Source organism: Hippichthys cyanospilos, chromosome 5, assembly GCF_059441005.1.
Source record: "Hippichthys cyanospilos isolate Australia breed blue-spotted pipefish chromosome 5, RoL_Hcya_1.0, whole genome shotgun sequence".
Lineage (NCBI taxonomy): Eukaryota > Metazoa > Chordata > Actinopteri > Syngnathiformes > Syngnathidae > Hippichthys > Hippichthys cyanospilos.
Window position 1 is genome coordinate 4718351 of NC_142373.1, and position 27010 is coordinate 4745360.

General features: G+C 39.7%; 2 protein-coding genes across 2 annotated transcripts in view; one reads left to right on the forward strand and one right to left on the reverse strand.

The window, feature by feature from the left end:
• Positions 1-578, forward strand: part of il10rb (interleukin 10 receptor, beta) — a 44367-nt gene extending 43789 nt beyond the window's left edge. The window contains exon 12 of the mRNA XM_088415736.1: positions 1-578. This exon is cut by the window's left edge and continues 501 nt beyond it. The gene's annotated coding sequence lies outside the window, so the exon portion shown is untranslated.
• A 953-nt stretch (positions 579-1531) lies between these two features.
• Positions 1532-25711, reverse strand: crfb2 (cytokine receptor family member b2). The gene is made up of 7 exons (XM_088415734.1): positions 25155-25711; positions 23496-23625; positions 18928-19103; positions 17511-17659; positions 13045-13204; positions 10177-10292; positions 1532-5686 (listed from the first exon to the last, which is right to left on the reverse strand). The coding sequence occupies exons 1-7, from the start codon at positions 25201-25203 to the stop codon at positions 4988-4990; spliced, it is 1479 nt and encodes a 492-aa protein (XP_088271860.1). The 5' UTR covers positions 25204-25711; the 3' UTR covers positions 1532-4987.
• Between the last annotated feature and the right edge of the window lie 1299 nt (positions 25712-27010).

A 27010-nucleotide genomic window follows, 5' to 3' on the forward strand; every position in this document is an offset into this window, starting at 1 on the left:
TTAAACATGACACACACATTACTGCAGATGTAGTGCTCATCCACCTGTCCAAGTCCCATTCCATTCTTTCTTCAAGGTACTCCTCCACTCAGGGCAGGTTTTTGACCTGCAGAGGGCACTATACACTTTTACACTTGAGAAGCAATGTCTCAAATTTAGTGGCGCTGATTACATGACTCAGCTGTGAACGGCTCCACTGAGTTGACATAATATGAAGAATCAGTAGAACCACATCCATTTTGAGAAAGCAGATGTCATTCTGCATAAAACAATTTTGTTCCTTTAGAAAAGGAACAGAATTAGTCACAAAACCCAAGCAACAGGGAAGTGAAAAATATTATGGAGACATCATAACCTTTACATTATCCACTCCGTTTGAGTAATATTCCTGCATGTGACCAGTGATGGAATCAGACGTTGATTCAGTCTGCTCAATTCTTTTATTGAAAATAATGCCGTAACAACCTCAGCTAACACAAGCTGCTGTTAGCTGCTACTGGCACTGGCTAATAAACGAAACGGAAATGTGCTTGTGTTGATTTATATTAGTGCTTGTAAATAAAGAGAATTACAACATTGTTTCACGTCTTTATTTAAAGGGGGGGCTTCTCCTGATAGAAAATCATCTCACGAGGTACAGATGATGTTGGTGTAGAAAGGTAAGTGACAGTCAGTTATAGAATAATTTCGGGAAAGTACAACGTCTTACCCCTTGCCAATGCTGTAGAGTATCTTCTTCAAAATGACATGCCTTTAATGGTTCCAATGGCACGCTTTCTAGCCGCCAAATCTGCAAACCATTTCCTGAATCAGTCATGTGGTACGATGCTTCAGGAACGTTCGAACAGTTTTGCTTAAATCACCAAACCTGGCTCTGAACCACGCTTCGCTTTGCTCCCGCAGTGATTACTTTACACACTTCGAAGTCTGGACTAAATGAAAGATTGCATTTTCTGGACTTACCCACTAACACAGAGGCTAACGAGTGCAAGTTGATTGGCCTTTAGTGGTTGCCAGCTATTAAGTTGATTGAGCCTTTAAATTAAGGCTCTTTATGGGAACACTTTGTGTTGACTATATGTTGTGTTGACTATATGACCACTTACAAGGTATTTGTGAAATAATTGAAAGGCACCTTTTTTATTTTGCCTTCCAGCGAAGGAGCCATATGTTTTTGGGCAGAGATGGGCATCTTAAATTTTTCTTGCTTGTTTGTTAGTCATCAACCATTGGTGCATTTTGTTTTTATCCTCTGTGGGTTTGTTAATCCAGGCATCGAATGGCTTGAACGAACATTGTAGGTGACGATTACATTAAAAAAAGGTCACATTTGATTAAATAGCATCTGTCACCTAAACTACAAGCAACTTCTATCTTGCATATCCTGGCTAAGAGCCAATCAGAGAGAGCTTGTCACTTTGCTAGCTAAGAGACAATCAAAGAGAGCACTTTGCTGTGTACCCACTGGTTACACGGATGCAGGGGTGTCAAGTCAAATAGACGGGGGCCTAATTAAAAAATTAACTACAAACCGAGAGCCAGAAACTTTTATTAAAAAAGTGAAGAAGACTGCACATTGTCTAGTGCTGGGGTCCCAAACCCCAGGGGTAAATCAACGATTGACAATTATATCATCGATGGGGATTGACAGGCAAATATAAAGTGCACATAAAATATGAACTCACCATTAACACCAAACATCCCTTCACACGGATGGGTTGTCGGAAGTCTGGAAAAGGCCACAAAAGGCTTTTGCCATTCGCAACCTCATATGGTTCTTTAACACAAAGGTAGTGAATACACTCCATGTCTGTTTGTGGGTCCTTTTTGGATGAAAAAGCACTCGAAGTCCTTACGGCGAGAAGTCATTATTTCATGTAGGACTCCTGGTGTAGCCTGTTAAAAGCTTTCTTTTTCTTCCAAGTTGTAGTTGTCACCCATCTCTTGACTGGGCCTTTTCCCCTTTCCCCAAAAAAGTCTCATACTTGTGAGTGAAATTTTGTGGCTCAAGTGACCGAAAAAAACTCTTAGAGAATCTTGCCAGTTTTCAAAATAAAATATGATTTTATCTCCGGTTTTGTGAATCTAATTGAACCTACTGAAATCTTACTACTGAATATTAGGGCTGCAGTTTGAATTGACTGAAAAAGACATTTTAACTGCTAATTTATTAAAATTAGCTTAAAATTAAATGATGTACTTGATTCTAAGTAGGCTCATTTTTTTTTCCATTGGTTTACACTCAAAGAGTAAATTAGGCTGTGTTGCCTTGTGTGCCTAATATTTGCCATGTCTTGTGGGATGAATTTGTTTTATTTAGTTATTTGTCTCAGTTTATTCTTATTATTTGTAATGTAAAACCTTGAAGCCTTGTTTATATACTGCTTGTTTAAAAAAAGGGCAATTCATAGACGTTTGACCAAACATGAGGAATAATCGTGATTGCAGTACTGACTAAAATAATCCTGATTATTATTTTGGCCGTAATTGTGCAGCCCTACTGGATATGATTGGATAGGAAGAATAAAGCATATACAGTACTTTCTTATGACTCTGTCATGTAATTTTTTTGTTTTCAACAGACTAACTTTCCTTATGTAAAATTTCTCATAACATTCACATTTAATGAATGAGGTGATATTCAAGGCACCATGATAAATTTTCTCCAGGAAATGGCAAAAGTTGGAGAAATTTTCTTCCAAGAAATAAATATCATCAATGTCCTATCAGTCCTTCAAGTGAAATACTTTTAAAACATAACTGAAAAAAAATCGGTAGTAATTTATTCTTATCTAGGGGGACTTTAATCAGTGGGTAAAATTTTCACAGGAGTACTTAAACACTGTCCATATAACCTACCTGACAGAATCACCTTTGGCCTTCCAACTACCGTACACCAGACGGTGCTTTAGTTCCCGCTATAGACTGGGGGTTGGGGCCATGTAGTTGTGCCATGCCTAGGACATAATGCTAAAAATTGTCTGAAGTCCAATTTCTAGATGGAGATTGGGCAATGTCCAAATTTAACTGCTTATCCACAGCCTGGGAATATGCGATGAAATCTTTTCCCTTTATCACAACACTGCTCTTTTAGATAGATACTGTAGACATGCACAGTAACTGTTTCTGCTCAAGCTCATGTTTAAAAAGAGTTGCCTTTTGTCTGGGCAAACTGCGTCACAAACTTGAAGCATCAAGTTTTAGCCCCGAAAGGACAATTTGCCTGGACTTGATTCAGCCTGCCTGTCTCCTGCTTCTTGTTCCTCCGGGTACAGGCCAGCTACTGTTGCTCTCCTACCCGGCCTTGTTATTAATAAACAATACTGTATAGAGCCCTGTAATGGAAATAGAATGTTTTAGCATGATTAAACTTTGAGGATTTAATGGAACAAAATTTACACTTGGGAAGCATTAAGCATTTTTAAACCTGCAATGAAGTTAAACATTTGTTACTGTCAAATCTGTAGTAGTATAAAAGCCAGAAACTAAGAAAAGTTAAGTGGGTTGTTGTGTTTAAACTTAGAAATGTAATGTATGTTTTGTTAACACAAACACTGTAGTGGTTCCAACGACAAAGCAGACAAGCTATGCTACCTGTGCAGTCTTGAAACACTGATACACGTGCTTGCCAGGTCTGGCAGGAATTGTGCTGTAGCAGAAATTAACCATATTTGAACAGAGAAAAAGAAGGCACATAATGAAGGGGAAAAAAAAACATACAGTGAAAGCCCACAGCTTCCAAAGAACTGGAAATTAAATGTATATGACATTAAAAGTATAGTACAGTAATATAGTGCTTCTCAAATCGTGGGGCGGGTCTCTCTGGGGGAGTGCGAGGTGATGCCAGGGAGGGCGTGGATGCAATAAAATTAATAATTTTTATCTTTTTTTTTGTTTGTTTCAGGCACCTTGATGCACTTGGTTATTTTTCCCTGTTTTAGACTAAGCTGTAAGTTACAGCTTCACTTCGCCGTATCTTCCCTTGTACAGCATTTATATGGGTTACACGATTTAACCCATATAAACGATGTACAAAATAATGAACTGTTATTGAAAGTTGATTATACAGTATTGCTTTTTTCTTTTGTTAATGTTAAAAAGGAGACAGGTTTAGGTATACTGTACTTATAAAAATATATATATATATATATATCGATAACGATCTTATTTATAGTCAGCGATCTTGTCAATGATCTTATTTTGATGGGGGGCGGCACGAAAAGTTTTCTCTTTCCTTTTTCCAATTTAATTGAGAAGCACTGAAGTAATATATTAAAAAAGCCAAATCAAGACAGTGTTCACACAGCATATGAAGTCCATTAAAACAATAACATTTACCTTGCGTAGTCACTTATAGGATACCAAGGACTGATACCACTATTATTACAACAACATTTTAAAGAAATTCCTGGATATTCTAATATTGCAATTTTCTTTTAAAAATTCACAAAATGAAAGGGAATTTTCTATACTTCTATTTCATTTCATTAATCAGAATAGTGATTGTCAAATGGTGGGCCTGCATGTAACATATTGTAAAAAAAAAAAAAAGTTATTCTTTTTCACATACAACAATCAAGTTATTGTAGGAAAGTGGACTATAAGGTTAAAATTATCACCACAACGTTTTCATCAAAATTTGACCTACAAAGTTTTTCTTGCAAAATGTACCATAAGGAAGGATATTAACTCTCTCCCTGTCAGTCCCATTAAATAGTTATATTATAAAAGTTACATTATATTTCTCATTAATGAGGCCCAAAAAACATCTATATTCATCAATGGCATTGAATGAGTTAACATCTGAACATCTGGAAAGCTCAATTGCAATTTTTTCTAAATTCGACCTGTCACTTTCCTATGAGGACCTGGATTGGATACACCGCAAATTGGCTGGTGTTAAAAGTTTTGGCACAGATCAGTGTATTTGATTGTGTTTTAGGCTAGGGGAGAAGGCTTTGAACGCAACACTGGAATATGGTATGTCCTATAAGCCAGAAAATGTGCGCCTCATGTATAAAAACTGTTCATTCTGCTGCTCTTCATCATCTGAGCAGGAAGTTCTTTCAATGGGTGCCTTTTTGGTGTCCCAAGTTTCTGACAGCATCACTGACATGCTGTCATTCTCATGCAAATCAATGGTATCTACGTTCGATTGGTCAAAAATGTTTTTTTCCTCTTCTTCCTCCATATACCTACCCAAAATGACAGAGCACAGGTTAACATCTTGGTTGTCCTTTTTTTCATCCTCCCAATTTTCCACTTCAATTGGCCGTATCCTCTCAGCCGTTAAAAGAGCTTGCTCAAAAATTGGACCGAAGTTTGATTCCAAGAGATCATCAGAAAGTGAGGCTGTGTTTGGGGATGAGTGTTTTGGTACAGCATTTGAATGAGTGTCATTCCAAATCCACGCTTGAGGCAGAGGACAATCATCTCTGGATAAAAACACAGCTTTTGCATTTGAAGTGCTGTTTGACAGTAATCCAGACTGAGATGATACAGGAGATGACCATGACGAGGAGAGTAAATTGGATGCCGAACGCATTTCGTAACCACTCCCGACATCCCAAAGATCTGACGTTTGACAGTCTTTCTCCTCAGGTAAAGAGTGCAGGGTTGTTATGATCTGGAGAAGAGATGGATTGTGGGGCACAAGTCGGACCTCTTGGGTGTGATGGATGGATGTCTACCAAATAAAAAGAAAGATGAGAAAATCATTCAAATAGTTTGTAACAAAGGTGCAACACAGAATTTAAATAAATTACCTAACACGTTGTGACAAAAAAAAAATATCCAAACATATTTAACAATATTCAGGTTGAACAGCTGTCTATAGCACTGTTTTCAAAATATCCAAACATATTTAACAATATTCAGGTTGAACAGCTGTCTATAGCACTGTTTTCCAACCAGGGGTACATGTATCCCTACAGGTAGTTGAACAGACTGAAACTTTGAAACGCTACCTGTGGCAGAGCCACACACTATCACAGCATCTCATGTGACTTAAAAATACTAGCGAGTCTGAAAATTATTACCATATTTCTCAGATAACAAGTTCACCTCGCTTATAAGTCAACCCCCCCCCCCCCTTTTTTTTTTTACTTCTATTTGGGTGAATTTTACAAAAACACACTAATAAGTGTACCCCTGACTTTAGTGGTTACATGGATCATAAATGTCCAATTAAAACACGTGTGTGTTATTAAAATGACAATTACCCAATTACTTTTAGACACATTTCTCCATCGTATTTGGAAAAACATACCATTGCAGTTATTGGAGGGAGGAGGTGGGGCGGGAGCAAGGCAAGTTTTATTGACCAATCAAATGTGTTCAATTACATTCTACATATGGACAATTGTCAACACATATGATCGAGGAGTACATGTGAAAGGATAGTGAGTAATTGGGACTGTTTTGGGTTGGAAACTAGTTTGTCATATTATACCATATAGGATCAGACATGGCTTTGAACATGGTGTTTAAATTCTAGTTGCTCAGTGACTCAATGTCAGAAGGTCAAGCGGTTTAATATACTTTACCGCTGTCAGACCTGCTCTGTTGTTACTTGGTAGTTTTCAGTTCTGCTTCCAGCCCTCATCTCTTTGGTATTACTTGATAGTTTTGCATATAAAGACTTTTTTTTTCTTTTTCACTTCTGTTTCCTGTCTGCTTCTAGGTTCAAATTCTGCTCCTCATGACAAAAGACAAAAATGTATCATAAATATAACTTGCATTTATTATCTTCAATACAATAATTGTTTAATGCTCACATTTTTGTGTCCAAGTGTCTGAACAAAAAAAAACTAACTGTAAACCTAACCCTTTATATAAAAAAAAATAAAATAAAAACCTTGCCAATACCTAGGTCTTGTAGAATTAATCCATCTCAATAAAAGGAGTCAACCTATAGAATAATCTTGACTCTGAACTGAAAATGTGATTGAAAAAAAAAAATCAATAATGTATAAAGATCTGGTTATAGTTACACGAAAGAAGTGTAGTAAGATTAAGCATGTAAAAGAATGGACACAATTATTCGTCTATAAATGTACATCTGTGGGAATGTGTACGTATATATATATATATATATATATATATATATATATATATACATATACACATACACACACACACACAGTGGGACCCCGTGTTACAAACTTAATCCGTTCAGCGGCTATGCTCGTAATTCAAATTTCGCTTATGACGGGCAATCCAAACCTATGTTAATTAGTGAATGCATGCAACGCGTGCAAAAACCTTAGGTAAAAACATCACGACTTTATACACATATTAAAAATTAGTAAAAATTAGTAACAATCTACTGTACAGTTACAATTAAATAACATAAATATACAAAGGAAAAATGACATTTACCTTTGGGGCGACGTGACTTGAGCTGGGTGGAGGCGGAGAGGAGCAGAGACCAACCCGCAGAATTTATTGATTTATTTTCTTAAACGGGAACTTTTCTCAAACTAGAACATATCACCGGCGATTTCCTTCTCTTTAATCCATAATAGAAGAAGCCTCTCAATTTTGTTGTCGATCGAGGTCCGTCCCCCGGCAAGGAAAGTCTTGCCCTTAGAAGATTGCCGAGCGGTTACGTCCATACTCACGAGCAAGGTTAACCATGCGTGCGCCTCCTTCGTATTTTTTTTTTAATTATCTCCTGCTTGGTTTCTATTGTCATCATCCTCTTACTTCTTCCTTTACCGCCACTTGCAATTTTAGAAGCCATGTCTAACAGATAAAGGTTGCAAAGTCTTCACAACATTCCTTCCTTCTGTTTTTCACTCATTTTCTCGCCTTCCTTCCATCCCGACCAGCTGTGCCATCAAGCTAGATAAAGGCGTTCGGCCAATAGCATATCGGCATTTCTGTGATTGACGTGACGCCGGCCAATAGCATCTCCGTGACTGAGTCAGTGATTGACACCGTGACTGAGACAGTGACTGTGACATTGTAAATGCAATAGCATTCAACGTTGCCATGATGAGTGTCAACTTCTGAATTAGTTGAAGCAGCAAAGCTAAAATAAATGTACGAATACAATGGCCGGCATGTCGGATTGTTCGTAAGACGGAAGGTTTGTGCGTAAGTGGGGGACAAAAAACTCCGCGGTCCATGCCCGTAAGTCGAAATGCTCGTAAAGAGAGGGGTGTTCGTAAACCGGGGGCCGACTGTATATACATATATATATATATATACACATACATACATACATATATATACATATATATATATATATATATATATATATACGCATTACTGGGCTACACAGGCTATTTTCCTGAGCATGAAAACATCGATAAGCCTGCATCAGCAATTAAAATTTGTCATTATATGCGAGGCTGTCAAAACTTAAAAGAATGAATGATAATTAAAAATAAATATCCACGACATTTTATGAAGTCCAAATTACAAATCGCAGTTTAATATAAGAACATCATTTTATTTCTTTACTATTAATTGAATATGAACGAAATAAATAACCACAAACATATTAAAAATGAAACAATGAATAAAGAAAATGCTATCACCCAAAACAAACGGCGGTCACAGTCGATCAGTCTTTTCAATATCTCTCGATTTTTCTTGACTTCTTCATTCCCTTCGCATTGAGATGTACAGTGTATCCACTCGAGTGTCCCCCAAAGTTTTTAAAAGCACCGTAGCACATTGAGGAGCTCAGTTAACCTTTGAATTGAGATGTTCAATACTGTATATCCAGCACTGTACCATGTGTGTCCAGCCGTGCTTTGGTGTCTCGTCGCTGCCTTGGTTAAACAATCCAGTGTAGCTCCAAACACCAAATTGATCCTTTGCAAATAAAAGGCATTGCCAGCAGAAGAATTTGCAGTGCCCCTCAGAAGTCGTAATCCAGGGGTATAGCTCATTGTTCGTGGATTGTAAGTGGCGGACAACACCTTCCCCTTTGTGGACAGGTTAGCTAATAGCTACGCTACGCCTTTAATGCAGATTAGACAAGCTCACACTATTGCGTAGCATGGTTGCTGAGGATAGCACCGCCTTCCTGCAGTGAGCATTCAATCACGTCGAATTCAACATGAGGCCTCTAGAAGGCAATTTTATGCCTCGATTGGCTACTGCAGCAGTCCATTAAAAATATGGGCCCATTTACATGTGTTGTTGCACACGGCACAGATGGCTCACAACTTTTGAAGTGAATGCCCTAGGGCTGCAATTAAAGAATTTGCATTCGCTGCTAGGCTAGTAAAAATTTATCTTTGACGTCTATAGCCGTCACTGGCAGTGAAAGGGTTAAATATCTAAAGTAGTTGATTACTTGAGTATTTACTCATTCAATACCAAAGAAATATTGTTATATTTTTCAAGTCCAGATATTCAATCCCAGGTACTTATTTATTTTTTCCGTTTTTTCTTCAGATTTTTTTGCTAAAGGGCATCTAAAAACAGCTGGTACTAAATTAATTTAGTAATAAATTACTTTAAAGAATTACTTTAGTACCTGAAGTTGAACTTAATTCATTTAGTACCAGCCCTTTTTAACCCCCCCCCATGCATCGTGCATTGAATGGGTGACTAAAAAGCATACATTTGAGAGCATTTTATTTTGTTTTGTATTAACTTGTGAAAGTATTCATGACTTCAATAAAGCAATCAAGTCACCCAGTTATATATATTTTTAAAAATGTAATTATTTAAAAATTTGTCAAATAAATATGATGATGATTTTTGTTTAATTTGTTTCTGCAAACATTTGCAATGGGGGTCATTTGGAAAAATAGGGTTAGGGTTTTTAAAGGGGTCCCGACTCCAAAAAGTCTGAGAACCCCTGATTTAAACCATCTTTTGCGATTAGGAACTTACATTTTATTCCATTGCGATTATATTGCAAAAGCAATTAGTCATTCAGTCCTAACCTGAATTGTAAGATATGATATGAGGGTGAAACTTATAAAGTAGGAAAGCTTGTGTCCTCTACCATGAAACGTCCATCTTTCTTGTTGCCTTGCCATGATAACCCACCCATAATAAATGGGCTTTGGGCACCAGTCTTGACGATGCGTGATATGAAAAGGCCTTTTTAAAACCTCAGTCCACTTACTGATTTTGATATACAGCTTTGAGTTAGGGAGTTAGTACATGTGATGAGTGGTTCTCATCTCAACTACTGGCTCTACTTACCAGAACTGATGGCAAATGAATCTTTCTCAGACAGACGAATCCAGTATAGATCAGAAGGATTGCAATGACGATAACAGCAATGGATATAACACACAACACAGCCGAGATCACAGAATCTGGAAAGAGCATAAACCAATGATTGTGATACATATTTTTTTGTTAGTATTAAAAGCCAACAAGAGATTTATGGACAAATATTTTAAAGTATCTCAAAAAAGTGAGTAAACCCCTCACATGAACTAATTATTTGACAGCACTGACTTCATTCTCGTAGGCATGGTGTTCACCAAAGCTTCACAGGTTACCACTGAAACCCTCACCCACCCCTCCATGCTGACATCAAGGAGCTGGCGGATGGTCGAGACCTTATACTCATCTACCTTCCATTTGATGTACATTAGGGTTTAGATATAGGGATATGCTTGCCCAGTCCCTCAGCCTCTTTAGCAAAGCAGTGGTCATCTTGGAGGTGTGTTTGGGAACATGATAATATTGGAATACTGCCTTCAGCCCAATTTCCAGAGGGAGGAGATCATGCTCCGCTTGGATGTATCACAGTCCATGGCGGCATTAATGTTTGTCTCAATGAACTGCAGCCCCCCTATGCCGCCAGCACTCATGCACGCATTCCCACTTACCATGCTTGACTGTAGGCAACTCGTCTTTATACCTGGTTTCCGCCACACACACTTGACCCCATCTGAACCAAATATGTTGATCTTTGTTTTACCAGACCTTAGGACATGGTTCCAGTAATCCATCAATGACCTTAGTCTGCTTGGTTTCAACAAACGCAATGTGGGCTTTCTTGTGCATCATCTTTGAAAGAAGCTTCCTTCTGGGATAAGGGCACAGCAGAGCAATTGGACGCAGAGTGTGGCGTATGGTCTGAGCACTAAGAGGCTGAGCCCTCATACCACCAACATCTTCAGCAATGCTGCAGCAATGCAAAGTCAACCTCTGAATACACTCAGCTTCTTGGGCCAACCACGGCAAATCCTGTTCTGAGTAGAACCTAGGCTGTTAAACTGATGGAATGCCTTCGCCACAGCACTGCCGCTCAATTTAAGGGTGTTGTCAATCATCTTATAGCCAAAATGTTTATGTAGAGCAACATTTCTGTTTTTCAGCACTTCAGAAAGTTGTTTCTCACGAGGTGCCATGCTGAAGTGTCAGTGAGAGGTATGAGTGTATAAGAGCTTTAATACCACATTTAACACACCTGCTACCTATTCACACCTGAGATCTTGTCACACAAATGAGTCACATGACATTGGGGAGGGAAGATGACTAACTGAGCACAATTTGAACTTTCATTTATGGAAAATAAGAATTACTTTAACATTTTATTGTTCATTGGCCACCAGGCTTTGTATTTAACAAAGACCCTTTCACCTAAACAAAAGAGTGTACAGTACTCATTTTTGTTGCCAGTGGTTAAGATTTATGATTTTTGTATTTTGAGTTATTTTGAGGGAACAATAAATACACACGGTCATATAAGATGTACACTGACCTTTTTACATTATGTCACAAAGGCATTTAATCTGTGTTGCCCCATGAAAAAATATATGTGCAGAAATATGAGGGGTGTTATGTTCTGGGTGTTGTTTTGGTTAGTCGTTTGGTTTTCTGTTTTATTTATGTTCTGGGTTTTTGTTGGGCTTTGATTTGTCTTTTCCCATTGTGGGTTGTTAGTTTTTTTTCTTATTCTTAGATCACGTTTCTCTTCTCCTTGTGTCAGTGTCCCATCAGTGTGATTGTGTCCACATGTCCTTGTTAACTTGCTTTTCTCTTGTGTCTGCCAATCAGCTCTCTGCTCCTTTTGTGACCTGCCCAGTTGTTCCGTGTTTGTCTCATCAGTTTTGCGTGTAGTTACATTTTCTTTCAGTTCCTGTCAGGTCCCCGTGTTGCTGTCAATGTTGACATTGTCAGTTCCTTGCTGTCCTCATGAGTTATATTTTCTGTGTTTTCCTGGTAGTGTTTATTTCTGAATTTTTGTTTGTTACTTTGTATACAGTCTTGATTTTTGTCATCTTTATATTAAATTACTATTTTTGAGCGCATCTTGTTTCCGGCCACCCTGCATTTATAGGTCCACAACCTTCCACCACCTCACCCAACATGTCACAACGGAACAAGGGGCATATTCACTTTTGTTGTTAGTTATACGGGTTTAAGTCAACCCCCCCCCCCCCCCCCTCCAAATATAGGGGTTGAAAATAAGGACAAAAAAAATGACTTGTACACGGAGAAATGCTTTTGTGTGTAGTCTTGTATTAGATACAGTATAAGACTGAATTGTTTGTGTGTATGTGAGAGAGCTTTTAGGAGTGAATGGGGGTGCTTTTTAGTAGTGCATGTGAGAGCAGCTAAAGGGTACCAGCTAAAAGGGCCCATTTTGAGTTATTGATGGGAGAAGAGAGAACTATTGTAAATATCTTGTTTTAGCATTTATGTCTCTAAGTCTTGTATTTGCTAAAACAGTCCCTCAGGTTAATTTTAATACACAATGCCCTGGTTAAGAAATGATGTGACGTGAATTGATTGGGCCACCCACCGATTGCTATTGAGTGGTACGTCAGATTGTTTGCCTATGGGATGTTAATCTGTCTGTCTTGTCTTGTGAAGATGCACAAGCTGAAAAAATAAATTCTATTGCCAGCCACAAGGCTGGCCGCGAGCGAGTGCCTCAGCGAGGATCTTGATCTGGGATTCACCAGGCACGTTAGCTGGCTATGTACACGATCCAACTTGGAGGTTTATTTCTTTATTTGAATGGAACGGATGTAACCACAATAAAGTTTGTGCTTTATAAACATTTACACAGAATGTGAACTGCAAGAGATAATGTCAAAACAAAAGTACCTGATGTATATATCCCAGGGGTAATGGCACAATGTTGCTGGCTGTAGTTGGACTCCCTCGGGACAAAGCTGTCAGAGAATTGAACTGAGACGCAGTAGCGCTTGCTGGGAGTGAGGTTCTTCAGAACAGTTCCCTTTAGAGATTTGGTTTTCTGAAAAAACTGTACTCGCCACCACAGGGGACAAGTTACAATACAGGACAAGATTTGTGCGAGAAAACGAACATCTTTTACTTACTGTACATTGATGTGAAATGTTAGAGAGCACAGAAACAAGATACTAAACATATGGACCTGGATATACGGACACATGCAAGTGAAAGAATGTACAGTGAACTCTTGCTACTTTCCGGTTCCACTATCGCGAATTCGCAGATTTTTTTTCCATTAAGCGGTTTCGCTACATCGCAGATTTTTTTTCCCACTAAGTGGATTCACGACTTCGCAGATTTTTTTTATTATTATTATTATTATTATTATTATTATTATTTATGTATATTAAAAGAAAAATATATCACTTCAGCAACCTGTAGCTGCGGCCGTGGCCTGCCACTTGGGAGTGAACGAATCCACCGTTCGCTACATTAAGAAGGACGAGGCAAACATTAGGAAGACGGCTGCCATCACCTTTGGCAATTCAGTAAAGCCGGTTATTAGAGCTTGTAAAAAAACGGTTGTCCGTATGGAAGGTGCTTTAGCAATCTGGATTGCCAAGTAATGGATGAAGAACAAAGTGAACCCCTTTCCTTTTAAGTCTCGCGCAGCTGCGGTCATATTAGTAGTGGCCTGGACGTTGAAATAAAGTCTAATCTGTACATGATCAAAGTTGATTACAATGGAGAGTTTACACTTGAAATATCATTTTATTCTAAAAGAAATGTAGGTAACACATATCCAATGGTGTTTGCTTCTCTGTATCTGCCTCCTGCCTGTGTGTTGACGACAACGTGTGCCGGGGTGCGTTTCATGAGTTACTGTGAAAGGAATCATATACAGTCGGCCCCCGGTTTACGAACACCCTCTTTTACGAACATTTCAACTTACGAGCGTGGACCGCGGAGTTTTTTGTCCCCCACTTACGCACAAACCTTTAGTCTTACGAACAATACGACATCCCGGCTATTGTATTCGTACATTTATTTTCACGTTGAACGCTATTGCTCTTACAATGTCACAGTCACTGTCTCCGTCACGGTGTCAGTCACGGAGATGCCAATATGCTATTGGTCGATTAAGGTCACAGTCCCGGTCTCACTCACGGAGATGCTATTGGCCGGCGTCACGTCAATCACAGAAATGCCAATATGCTATTGGCCGAACGCCTTTATCTAGCTTGATGGCACAGCTGGTCGGGATGGAAGGAAGGAGAGAAAATGAGTGAAAAACTGAAGAAAGGAATGTTGTGAAAACTTTGCAAACTTTATCTGTTAGACATGGCTTCTAAAATTGCAAGTGGCGGTAAAGGAAGAAGTAAGAGGATGATGATATTAGAAACCAAGCAGGAGATAATAAAAAAATACGAAGGAGGCGCACGCATAGTTAACCTTGCTCGTGAGTATGGACGGAACCGCTCGGCAATCTTCTAAGGGCAAGACTTTCCTTGCCAGGGGACGGACCTCGCTCGACAACAAAATGGAGAGGCTTCTTCTATTATGGATTAAAGAGAAGGAAATCGGTGGTGATATGTTTTAGTTTGAGAAAAGTTCTTGTTTAAGAAAATAAATCAATAAATTCTGCGGGTTGGTCTCTGCTCACCTCCGTCTCCACTCAGCTCTAGTCACGTCGCCCCAAAGGAAAATATCATTTATCCTTTGTGTATCCATGTTAATTAAATTAACTATTGAAGGAAATTCATATTTTTCAAATTCAATATATCAATAAAATAGTGTGTACATGGAACTGTATTATTCTAATAAAGATTGAGACGATGTAATGTCAGTATAAAGCAGATATGGTCCTGGCCCAGGGGAAGTGGGGACAAGTCGGCACCTCCAAAAGGAACAGATGGCATCCCCCGACCAACTTTACACCAGGAACAAAAGGCTAGGTGTGGCCTTCAAGAGAAGATATCAGTCAGGGTTTTATGGTGCTCAGACTTCCTCCCGCTTCAAAGAATGGCCGGCAGAACAAAGACTTTTGAAGACACCATCCCCACGCAAACAGACCCCCACGCACGCACGCACACACGCACACACGCACACACCGACAGACACGCACGCACGTGCACGCACACACACACACCGACAGGCACGCACGCACGTGCACGCACACACACACACACCGACAGGCACGCACGCACGTGCACGCACACACACACACACACCGACAGGCACGCACGCACGGGCACGTACATACACACACACTTGCAATCCACAGTGGGACTAGATGACCCGGAAGGGTATAAGAACTGAATGTTGAATGTGAAACGTTGCCATTTTCTGCTCCGACCCATTGCAGGACTGGCCCGAGGCCTCGTGTACTTTCCCACTCTGTCTGGATTAAATCAATTGTTTCACTATGTTGTGGTATGGGCGATCTTTCAACAAAAACGAACACGCTAGGAACTAGTTCAAGGCAGGAGGCTTTTTTCTAGATTCCTTCACTGTACAGTAGATTATGGTACTATTTTTAAATATGTGTAAATACGTGATAGTTTTATCTATGATTTCACCACGCGTTGCCAGTCAATTTGTACATATTATTGATCTCGTTTTACTACTTCAACGACATCATCTGCTCACGAATGACACGGTAACGCTGATATGCTATTGCTCTTACAATGTCACAGTCACTGTTTCAGTCACGGTGTCAGTCACGGAGATGCCGATATGCTATTGGTCGAACGCCTTCATCTAGCTTGATGGCACAGCTGGTCGGGACGGAAGGAAGGAGAGAAAATCAGTCAAAAACGGAAGGAAGGAATGTTGTTAAGACTTTGCAAACTTTATCTGTTAGACATGGCTTCTAAAATTGCTAGTGGCGGTAAAGGAAGAAGTAAGAGGATGATGACAATAGAAACGAAGCAGGAGATAATAAAAAAAAATACGAAGGAGGCGCACGCATTGTTAACCTTGCTCGTGAGTATGGCCGTAACCGCTCAGCAATCTTCTAAGGGCAAGACTTTCCTTGCCGGGGGACGGACCTCGATCGACAACAAAACTGAGAGGCTTCTTCTATTATGGGTTGAAGAGAAATCGCTGGTGATATGTTCTAGTTTGAGAAAAGTTCCCGTTTAAGAAAATAAATAAATAAATTCTGCGGGTTGGTCTTTGCTCCCCTCCGCCTCCACCCAGCTCAAGTCACGTTGCCCCAAAGGTAAATGTCATTTTTCCTTTGTATATGTTATTTAATTTAACTGTACAGTAGATTATGTTACTCATTTTTAATATGTGTATAAAGTCGTGATGTTTTTACCTAAGGTTTTTGCACGCGTTGCACGCATTCACTAATTAACATAGGTTTGTATTGCCCGTCATACGAGCAGTTCAAGTTACGAGCGTAGCCGCTGAACGGATTAAGTTCGTAACACAGGGGCCCACTGCCTTAGGTTGTTATCATTTTGTGTGTATTTCTTGTCTAGAATAGCGTGCATTGCTATCCATCAATGCAGTCCTAGTTCAGCTCACCCCACTCCTTAGATAAAGCTGTTGACGCAGGAAAGTGTGAACTGGGACCTTGGTTGGTTCTTTTTGTTATGTCTTGTAATGTGCAATGCTTTGCTGAATGAATAAAAAGCAGGCGGGAACGATTGGGCTATGAACGCTTTTGGCGAGCATGAGTGTGAAAGCCAAGCCTTCCCTTTGCCGGCAAAGAAAAGTCAATCTTGGTTGGTCTGAGTTACTATTTTGCTGCTTAGCAGCTGGGCTTGTCTTAGTCTTCTTTTAAAGATTTCTCTGACAGTTACACAGTATGTCCCTATGGAGTTTTAATCTACTCCCACCCCAACTCCTGTCCCACAGGAACATTCGTGTCAGTCATGAAGCGCACCCACAGCAAAAGGCACACACATATACACACACACACACACACACACACACACACACACACACATTGTCGGAGCAGAGAGAGACACAGTAAGGAGCAGACATTTGCCAGACCGTTGGAAATGTCCTGTTAGATTTATTTTTATAATAAAATGGAATTTCAAGTGTAAACTCTTCATTGTATTAATCTTTGATCATGTACAGATTAGACTTTAATTCAGGTCGCTGCTTATATGACCGCAGCTGCGCGAGACATCAAAGGAAAGTGGGAACGGTTCACTTACTGTACAGTATATAAGGTTAAATCATTTAAGATTTAAATAAATGTGTACTGCCGTAATATTTAATATTTAATTTTTTTTAATGTGAAAAGTGAGTGCGCTACTTCGCGGATTTTCGGCTATCACGGCCGGTTCCGGATCTACCACAATAAACGAGGGTTCACTGTATATGTTAAAGTTAAAAACTAACTTTCTCAGCATTACCTGAGTTCGACTGGCATCACTGCTCTCAACCTTGAGCTGATAACTTAGAGAGTTGTAGAACTTCCACAGATGCAGCATTTTAGGCACAAGGTCAACACACAGATTTTTTCCACAAGGAGTCACAGCAACCACTGGCAGGTCCAGATGAGCTAAACAACAGCATTTAAAGATAAAAATCACCTGATTAAGCAATACAAAGCCTTTTGTCATGAACACTACCTTGAAAATATTTTGCCTCCTTCTCAACTTCTGAAGTTTTTTCTGTGGACGGGTATGATGTTTAAATGTTTCAAATCATGCCAATGATAATACCTCAGAAACAAAACCAAACTAAATACAAAATTAAGTTTTGCAGGTAATTTTACCACCAAGAAACAAATAAACAAACAAACCTTACTCTTCCCAGGTCTGACAACTGTCATTTTGTTGAATCAAGATGTTCATTCCAAGATAAAAAAAAAAAGAAATAAAATCATACCAAAATTGAAAGAAATTTATGACAAAACCAGACAGAAAGCACAATGCAACCTTGGTTTTTATGAGCCCCAGTATGAGTTGTTGACAAATTTTGTACCAACGTTTGTACCTTACATCAGTTTTCAGAAGTTTGAGCCCAGTGACCAATTCATTTGAGGTAATTTGTTCAAATCTATAAGTGTAAAGAGACACATGTTGGCTGACTGTTTAGTACAGGGGTGCTCAATGCGTTGTCCAGAGTCTCGCGATTGACAGCCCACTATCGTTGGTTGCCCGCATGACATCGCACAGAAAAAAAAAAGAAAAAAAACTCAGCTGAAAAAAAGAACGTGCCCACCTGAAAAGTTTGGACACCCCTGGTTTAGTACGTCCGCCCCGCATGCTGACGTCATAGGTTCAAGTCTGACTCCTGTGTTTCTGTGTGGTGTTTGCATCTCCGTATGTGCTGCAACCAGCTGACAACCAGTCTGAGGAGTGTGTTGCAGTTTTTTCTCATGAGCTGTGCCGTCTGTTGTGGGCCTGTGTGTTTGTTTGTGTACATGTTTGCGTGTCATGTTGATATCAATGCGGAATGAATTTGGTTAAAACTGAGCACAAAAGCATTGCTAGATTTGGCTTTAACTGGTCTGGATGGTTCGAAATCAAAATAAGACATTTTTGGGTGTCAAACCTGTGGTCAAAAAACTAGTTCACTCACGAAGTTAGAGGACTTAAGTAATTAGTTGTTTAAAAAATTAAATACACAAAGGTGTGCTAGAGGGGATTAAATTGGTGTAAACACAATGGTACGCTGAGACACTGTACAGTGGCCACTTAAATGGCGCTGATTCAACAAGAGTACTTAATTCCATGATGTCAGTGAATACCATCTATACCTTGCACCCCTAATTTAACACATACAAATGTTAATTAAAATAAAAATGAATTGTGTGTCACTAACTGTCTTTAATGGGACAAAATCCAGGATGAGTCAATGGTCGAGAGGCCTGAGCTCCCAGTTTGGCTGTAACCTGGGTTATGTAGACCTGCCTTGGGTCGGAGAATGCCTCTGTCATGTTGCAAACCAGTGGGTATTGGATGTGCTGACAGAGAGTCACCGGAACCCAGGAAGTTCCCCTATAGGATGAAACATAAGGAATGCAGGCAAGTTTTATAGTGCAAACCTGTCAAACACTTTTTTGACCATAGCATATTCTATGTGCCCCCCCCCCCCCCCCCCCCCCCCCCCCAGCCTAAACACAGCATTCTGACTGAAATTGTGTTTGTGGGATATTAATTAAATGGCAAATCCCCCTGTTTTGATTAATCTCAGGGTCCATTTTTCCCCTTGAATGAAAATGGCTCTCCAACTAATCTTTAACCTTAACTAAGAATAGAGCTTTACTTTTCATTCAAAATCTAATTCAATACAGCAGTACCTTGAAGAATGAAGACATCAGTCATGTGACATTTTCATATCAGTGTTACATTCATTAAGCAGCGCTGGCCTGCTGCTGCTAAATCTGCTGCTTCTTCAAACTTCTTTCAGGGCTCAACACCGTGACCTGTTCACTTGCAAAAGGGTCAAACTTTTCGATGTGACCCGGCTGCAAGGGCAGACAGACGTAGATCGTGTTTAGAAATGGGGTAGCATTACCCCATTGTCTTCAATCATCTTGAGTAATGTGCGAGCTTTACAATGCAAAATGACCTATGACTATTTGCAAGCTTTAGCCACGCGTATCGAGAGGCTACTATTATTGTGCTTTCCAAAACGAGGCTACTTGAGGTTATACCAAATTCTATGCTAGAGCTGGAGGACTTCTCAGACATTCGGGCTGATCAAGAGGCTGCGTTAGGGAAGTCCGGAGGAGGAGAACTTTGTATTTACGTGAGTAATACCTCATGCAGCCAATGTACGACCAGATCTAGGCACTACGACCTGGACCTTGAACAGGTTTGTGTGTGTATGAGACCATTCTATCGCCTTAGAGAATTTAGGAAAATTGTCATATGTGCAGTGTATGTTCCTCCTAGTACTATTGCTGCGGGAGCGACTAGCAGTGTGTTCACTTTCCACTGCAACGCACTCCTGGTTCTCCTGTCTTATGCTTGGCAACCTAAATCATTGCAGACTGGAGGCTGTGCAACCAGGGTTCTTCCAGTATGTAAAATGTACCACCAAAGATAAAAATGTGTTAGATCACTGCCCTGACATGTAGCTTAACCTGAACTCTGTTGCACTTCTCAGTTTTGAACACTAGATGGAGCCAGCGCTAAAAACAGTGCTTCTCTAATGAACAAAAGCGAAGAAAAACTTTTTTCGCGCCCACGAGTCACCAGAAATGGCAGAAATTAATAAACGCAAAGTAGACTGTGACTGCAGAAAATTTCAGACAAGGTGGGAAAATGAATATTTCTTCAAGGAAATCAACAGAAAGTGTGTGTTTGATTTGGGAATTAAGCTGTTGCTGTGATGAAAGAGTATAATGTCCGTCGACATTGAGACCAAAAATTAAAGTCAAAGTCAAGTTTATTGTCAATTTCTTCACATGTGCTTAACATACAAAGGAATTGAAATTGTGTTTCTCACTATCCTCTGCGTTTACATGTACAATAACAAAGTGCAGGTGCGTAAGACGAGACAATCTTAAAAACTAGATTCTTATCTATAGTAATGTAATGTGCAGTATGTTCGATCTACTTTGCCTAGTGTTGCTAAACTAATAACTAAAATGGGACAAGCTCTGTGAAGTAACAATGAATGGGGCTCCGGCTATCACAGCCGAGCGCAAAGGAATGGCATTGTTGGTGTGCGCCAAAGTCAAAGAAAACGGAGGTGAGGCTGTTCAAATGCACTGTGTAATCCACCAAGAAGCGCTGTGTCCAAAGAACGTCCAGCTGGGCGATGTGATGAACACTTTTGTAAAAACTGTCAACATAATTTGAGGACTGTACCACAGCGAAATTCAACCTTTCCTATCTATTATGGATGCTGGTTGCGAGGAAAAGGAAAACTGCTTCAAACGCATTCAAAGTTACACTGGCAAGGCTTTCACTGACCGCTCACAATGTGGGAAATCCTAAGCACATTTAACATGCAGCAAATATATAACTTACTGATATGAGCACAAGAAAATATGAAGTGTTTTGGTAGATGACATTTATTCTATTTGGCTATGTTTTTTTTTCCATTTTTGCCGAAGTGTTAGTGCGTCTATATATGGGGAGTTGTGGTATGTCCTCACATTAACGCCAACATTATGGGAGCCCTGAGCTTGTTTCTCTCTTCACAGAGATGGACTATCGGGAGTCTCTTTCAAGGCTGCTGTCATTTGTGAGATTATCTTCTTGCACAGCTATGCTTGTTTATAAAAAAAGTCAAGAACCCATTCCTTGTTGAAGAGAGTAAGAATTTCACTGTGTGGTTTTGTGCGATACATGTGACAATAATACTCAACAATCTTTTTGGCCGAGATGTAACACTCAAAGTCCTTACCGTAATCATTAATAAGTAGGATTCTTGGTATTGCCTGTTAAAAGCTTTATTTTTCTTAGTAGTTGTAGGCTCATCACCTGCCTCTTTGCTGGGCCTTTTTCACTTACCAATGACTTACTGATTTTACTTAAATGTGAGTAAAATTTTGACACTCAAGACACCAAAATGAATCCAAGAGAATCCAGCCAGTTCTCAAAATAAAATAATTTTCTCAATAAAATAACGTTCACACTCGGGTAATACATAAAATGGAAATAGTTCATTATTTCGGGTGCGGCCCATGCCCCTGGTATTGGGCTGCGGACGGGTGGTTGGGGAACAGTGTTGGGTAATGTAAAGTAATGTAATTACTGTAATGCATTACTTTTTACTGTAACGCGGTAATGTAATATTACACATAAATAAACAGTAATATTGTACTTGTTACAAATGAGAGTAAAATAATGCATTACAGTGCATTTTTAGCCTGAAAGTGGTGTTTTCAACCCCAATTTCACCAAAAATACCTCAAGATCGGACGAGAAAAATTTTACTTGCTGATCTACTTCAGATGAGATGAAACGGCAGGTTGAATATGGACAAAATGTACACAAGACGGACATACAACCATTACTTTCAGTTGATCAGAGAAAGACAAGAAAAATTTAACTGTTAATAGCTGTCCACTTTGCAAAATTGGACCAATAATTTGACAAACCATTTGGAGCCGGGCCATAATAACCTGAAGTTAGCGAAAAGAAAATGTGAAGGATTGTCCTCTCTCACTGAGGGATGACACTTTGACATCAGGAAGTGAAGAAGAATTGAGATATGCTTCCGCTTTCCACAATAAATTCACCAGCATTTGGAAACCTTGCCAGCAAGATCTTTGTTGAAACTAGCAATAATGACAAGGTTAGCTAATGTGACATCAGTTGTTATCATTACATGTTTATTTTGTATCCAGAACTGCATGTATTGCAATCCCTCTATGCAGTCCTTGTCCATCTCGTCCCATTCCTTAGCGAAAGCAATTGACGAAGTGTGAACTGAGACCTTGGCCCATTTTCCGGCTGGCTCTTTTTGTTATGTCTTGTATTGTGTAATGCTTTGCTGAATGAACAAAAAGCGAGCGGGGTCAGTTGCACACTTGACAGACCCTGAAGCAAACACCGACATGTGACCTTCTGCTGTCCCTTGCTAGCAAGAAAAGTCAATCTTGGTTGGTCTGAGTTACTATTTATCAGCCAGGTCTGGGCTTGTCTAAGTCTTCTTTTATAGATTTCTCTGACAGCTAATGCTAATTTTCACTGTACAATTGGTATTAATTATTTATTATTAATAATTATTATTAATTATTAATTATAGTCTATAAATAGTTTGTGTCGATGTGTATCAAGATTAAGCATACAAAATTCATGTTAGCCCGTACATTTAACACCTTAACAATAATGTGGGCTAGCTGCTAACATTAGCCCCACTGAAACCATCTATTTTTGAAACAAATGTCTCTAACCTAGCCAACAGATATTGAATTGAAATTGTGAAATGCACTGTTTTTGCATAAAGCATAAACAATGCATCTCTATGCTGTCAAGCTACATTAAATTAGAAAGGGATTAAAATAAAAAAAATTAAAAAAATAATTTTTTATCTTGTCTCTAAAGGTTTACAATATAATACAGAGGAAATGATTTGTACTGGTTTTAGGCTTAAGCCAACCTTTCAGTGGATATGTAATGAGCGTAATGAGCCAGTTAGAATGGAAAATCCATATTTCCAGTTATGGTGGTGAGAGCAATGTAAAAGTAATCCAATCGTAGCGTATGGCATTACATTAAAAATACAATAATATTGTAACGTAACTAATTACTTTGAAATGACAGTAATAAGTAATCAATATTCCAATGACGTTTTTAAGTAATTTGCCCAACACTGTTGGGGAACCTCAGCTGCTCCCTCGGCAGCCACGGCACCCCCTTGCTCTCTCTCTCTCTCTCTCTCTCAATTACATTAAACATGACATTAAACTAAACAAAGAAGAAACTTACACATCTGTATTCACACTGATTTGGTAATATATATCCGCAGGCATGCCCGGTCCAGGTTCCCATGTCAGCATATGAATGAAATTTTTGGAGGTGATTACCATGTTGACTGGTTGGGGAAGTTCACCCAAAGCTGAAAAACAAACACAAAAGATCATGTAATGCATTGCCACCTAAAAGTCTGCCTATGTATACCTAAACTCTTTTCAAGTAACTCAGTCCTTTTTAAATAGTAAACCAACTTATATGTTGTTATGACTACAGTTTATAATTGAAACTGTGCAGCTAAGAAAAAAAAAATCGCACTGTGAACTAATTGATGATAACTACTATGAGTGACAAATGAGTCAAACGCAGTAATAGTCTAATGACTTTGCACCACTTAAGCAATATTTGAATGTATGTGTGTAGGCATACGTAAAATATTGGAACTACTCTATCTTCTTCTCTGTGGCCCGTCAACTTATTGTGATGGAGGGGTTTGGGTGCCCCAATGATCCTAGGATCCAAGTTGTCTGAGGCTTTATACCCCTGGCAAGATCACCCATGGCAAACAGGTCTTTAGTGAGGCACCAGACTAAGCATGCCTTATAGATCCTAATGATGAGTATCACAGTGAGAGCACATTTTCCCTTCCCTGGACACGGGTCACCGGAGCCCCCTCTGGAGTCAGGCTTGGAGGTGGGGCCTGGTGGGCAAGCCTGCACCTATAGAACATTAACACTGTGTACTTGGGGGATGGGGCTCTGCTGACGTCAACTCAAGACGTCAGGAGTCGGTGGGGAAAATAAGTCGAAGACTTTTTCAACCCCACCAACATGCCTTCTGAGGAAGCAAGGTTAGCGACTACAAGATGGGCTCTGCAATTTTTTAAGTTGAAGTCACTGAGTTGGTCAAAAAGCCTCTTAGTGGCAAGGCCTCTGGGGTGGATGAGATCTGCCTGGAGGTCCTAAAGGCTATAGATGTTGAGGCTGCCTTGGTTTATACGCCTCTAGAACATTGCATGGACATTGGGGACATTGCCTCTGGATTGGCGGACTGAGGTGGTGTTCCCCTCTTTTTAAGAAGGGGTGCCTAAGGCTCCAATTATAGAAGGATCCTAGATGGTCCCTGGGGAGGTATTCTTGGGCATGTCCCGCGGGGAGTAGGGCCTGGGGCCGACACAACACGCTGTAGAGAGTATGTCTCTCATCTGGTCGAGGAAAGCCTTGCGATACCCCCCTAGAAGAACGGGACAATTTGGCTAGGAAGAAGGAAATCTGGGCTTCCCTGCTGCCCCTGCCACCTGACTCCAGATGAGGGTTAGATGGATGGATGGATGGATGGATGGATGGATGGATGGATGGATGGATGGATGGATGGATAGTTGGTGACAAATACATCATACAATCATACAGTGTGAGTGCTGAAAATATAATGTGGGATGAGATAATTATTAATGGTGTCTTTGTAGACAATTGTGTGCCCATTGATTATATGTTTTCAAGTCAAAATCCTGGTTAATTGACGATTTTAATCCGTTTGAAATTGTTTGCATGAAACTTCAATCACCCACCCTTCTGCATCTCGCGTTTGTCAATTTAAATTTTCAAATGTGTGTTGTACCGCGTCACACAAGAAATAAAACATCGTGTGATACACATAATAATGTAAGGTACACACCTGAGAGAATCTGGGGAAGTGACGTAAGCGTCCAAAAAACGAAAATCATGTCAGTCGTACGCTCCCTGCGGTGGTCCACAGTGTACCTCCCTAGACTCTTTCAGTTTCTGAATGAGTCTGACTTAATCATTTCTAAGTCTGGTTTTCTTTTAGAGATACACCAAAACCACACTATGTACATTCACAACACGCTTAACAGAAAATCTGCGTAATACACAACTCGTTTAAATCCCATTTCCAATTGTTTACAGTGGCGTTATGGGCTCTCGTAGCTACCTTCAATGAAAAACGTTCCATATACAGGTATTCAAATACATACAAGAGTATGCATTGAACTCTGGATCCTCCACACCCAGGTGTTTGTAAAATCCCCGCATTTAAAGACCTACGAGGAAATCCGATGTCAAGAATATTCATTTAAATAAATATCTGCATATGTTTCAAATATAATGTCAAAAAATCGGTAGCTGCATGTAGCGTATCATTAATTACATTGCACCGACAGAAAGATTAACGCAAAAACTATGTACAGTACTGCGATAGCGACATTTGTAGATGTCCAATTAAATTGTTGGGCTCCTGAAGGCAACTGACGGGAAATCACATGACTATTAGTGTCGCAACATAGAGATGTACAATTACTTCTTTCAGGTGTTGCAATACGCCAATTCACCCGCCATATTAGATGTGGAACATCTGCCCATGAATTACTAAAATGAATATCGCATTACTGGTACTACATTAGGCTGATGCAAACTCGCAAGACAGAATGCACGCTTTTCGTATTCTTTATGAAGAGATTCTCACGACTGTCTGACCAGAAAAGGTAGACTTTCATTTTATCATCACACTAATGGGAAGAAAGTATGTAAAATTTTGTTTCCTGCTGTTGTAGCCCTGAACTCGATGCGGTCTTGTTCTCGTGGCTTACTCCTCAGTTGGTGGCACGGTACAGAAGAAAGGATAACAGTTTGGGTTCTGTGGCCCAATGCAGGGTCTTGCTCATTACTATCTCCACAACCACAGCGCCGCCCAGCGGCCGCTGATGTAACAATACACCACATTCCTCTTCTAACAAAATTGCTTTCAACACAGTTTGCTTCACGGCGTGGATTAGTATTCTTTAGAACGCTTCGCGAGAGAAAAAGTTGTTAAAAAAGACTATATACCCCCCTCCCCCCATACTCTATGCTAACACTATTAAAAGCAGTATTCAATAGCACATACCAACGACTATGGCCTTTTTTTTTTCAATAGAGTCAGACTGTTCATCAATTGAACAAACTAGAGTGTACTCTCTACAGATGCCTCCGGTTCCTCCTGAACATCCCTCCTTTCGGAGTCTGCACTGTGTTGCACAGCTGCTGGCTCCTAGCAGTTTTTGCTTTTGCGTGTACGCTGTGTTTCCTAGACTTAACTCTGGTAGTGTTTTGCACATTGATCATAGTGTCATTTCTGGCAGAATTAAGTTTTGTGCACCCCACACATACAGTACATATGTTTTGGTCCAATGACTTAACACATAGGGTGACTTTCCCCAACTTGAAGACTTCAGGATATGTAGTAGGCAAGCACCAAACAAACATTTTTTCTGATGACTTACTGCTCCAGAATATAGAAATGGAGATCGGCTTGAAAAGTAGTGCAAGACACAACTTGATTTCTTCAATTCCTCCAATTTAACGCCTGCCACATTTCATGGATGTATTGTGGGACTAACAAACTTAAAACGAAGAAGATTCTTGATGATGATGGCAATTATGAAGTAACCCTTTGGAAAATGTCAAGACATCAGCTCTTAAAGTGTACCTCCAGAGATTGGAAGGAAAAATAGATGGTTCTTCAGGGAAAATTAA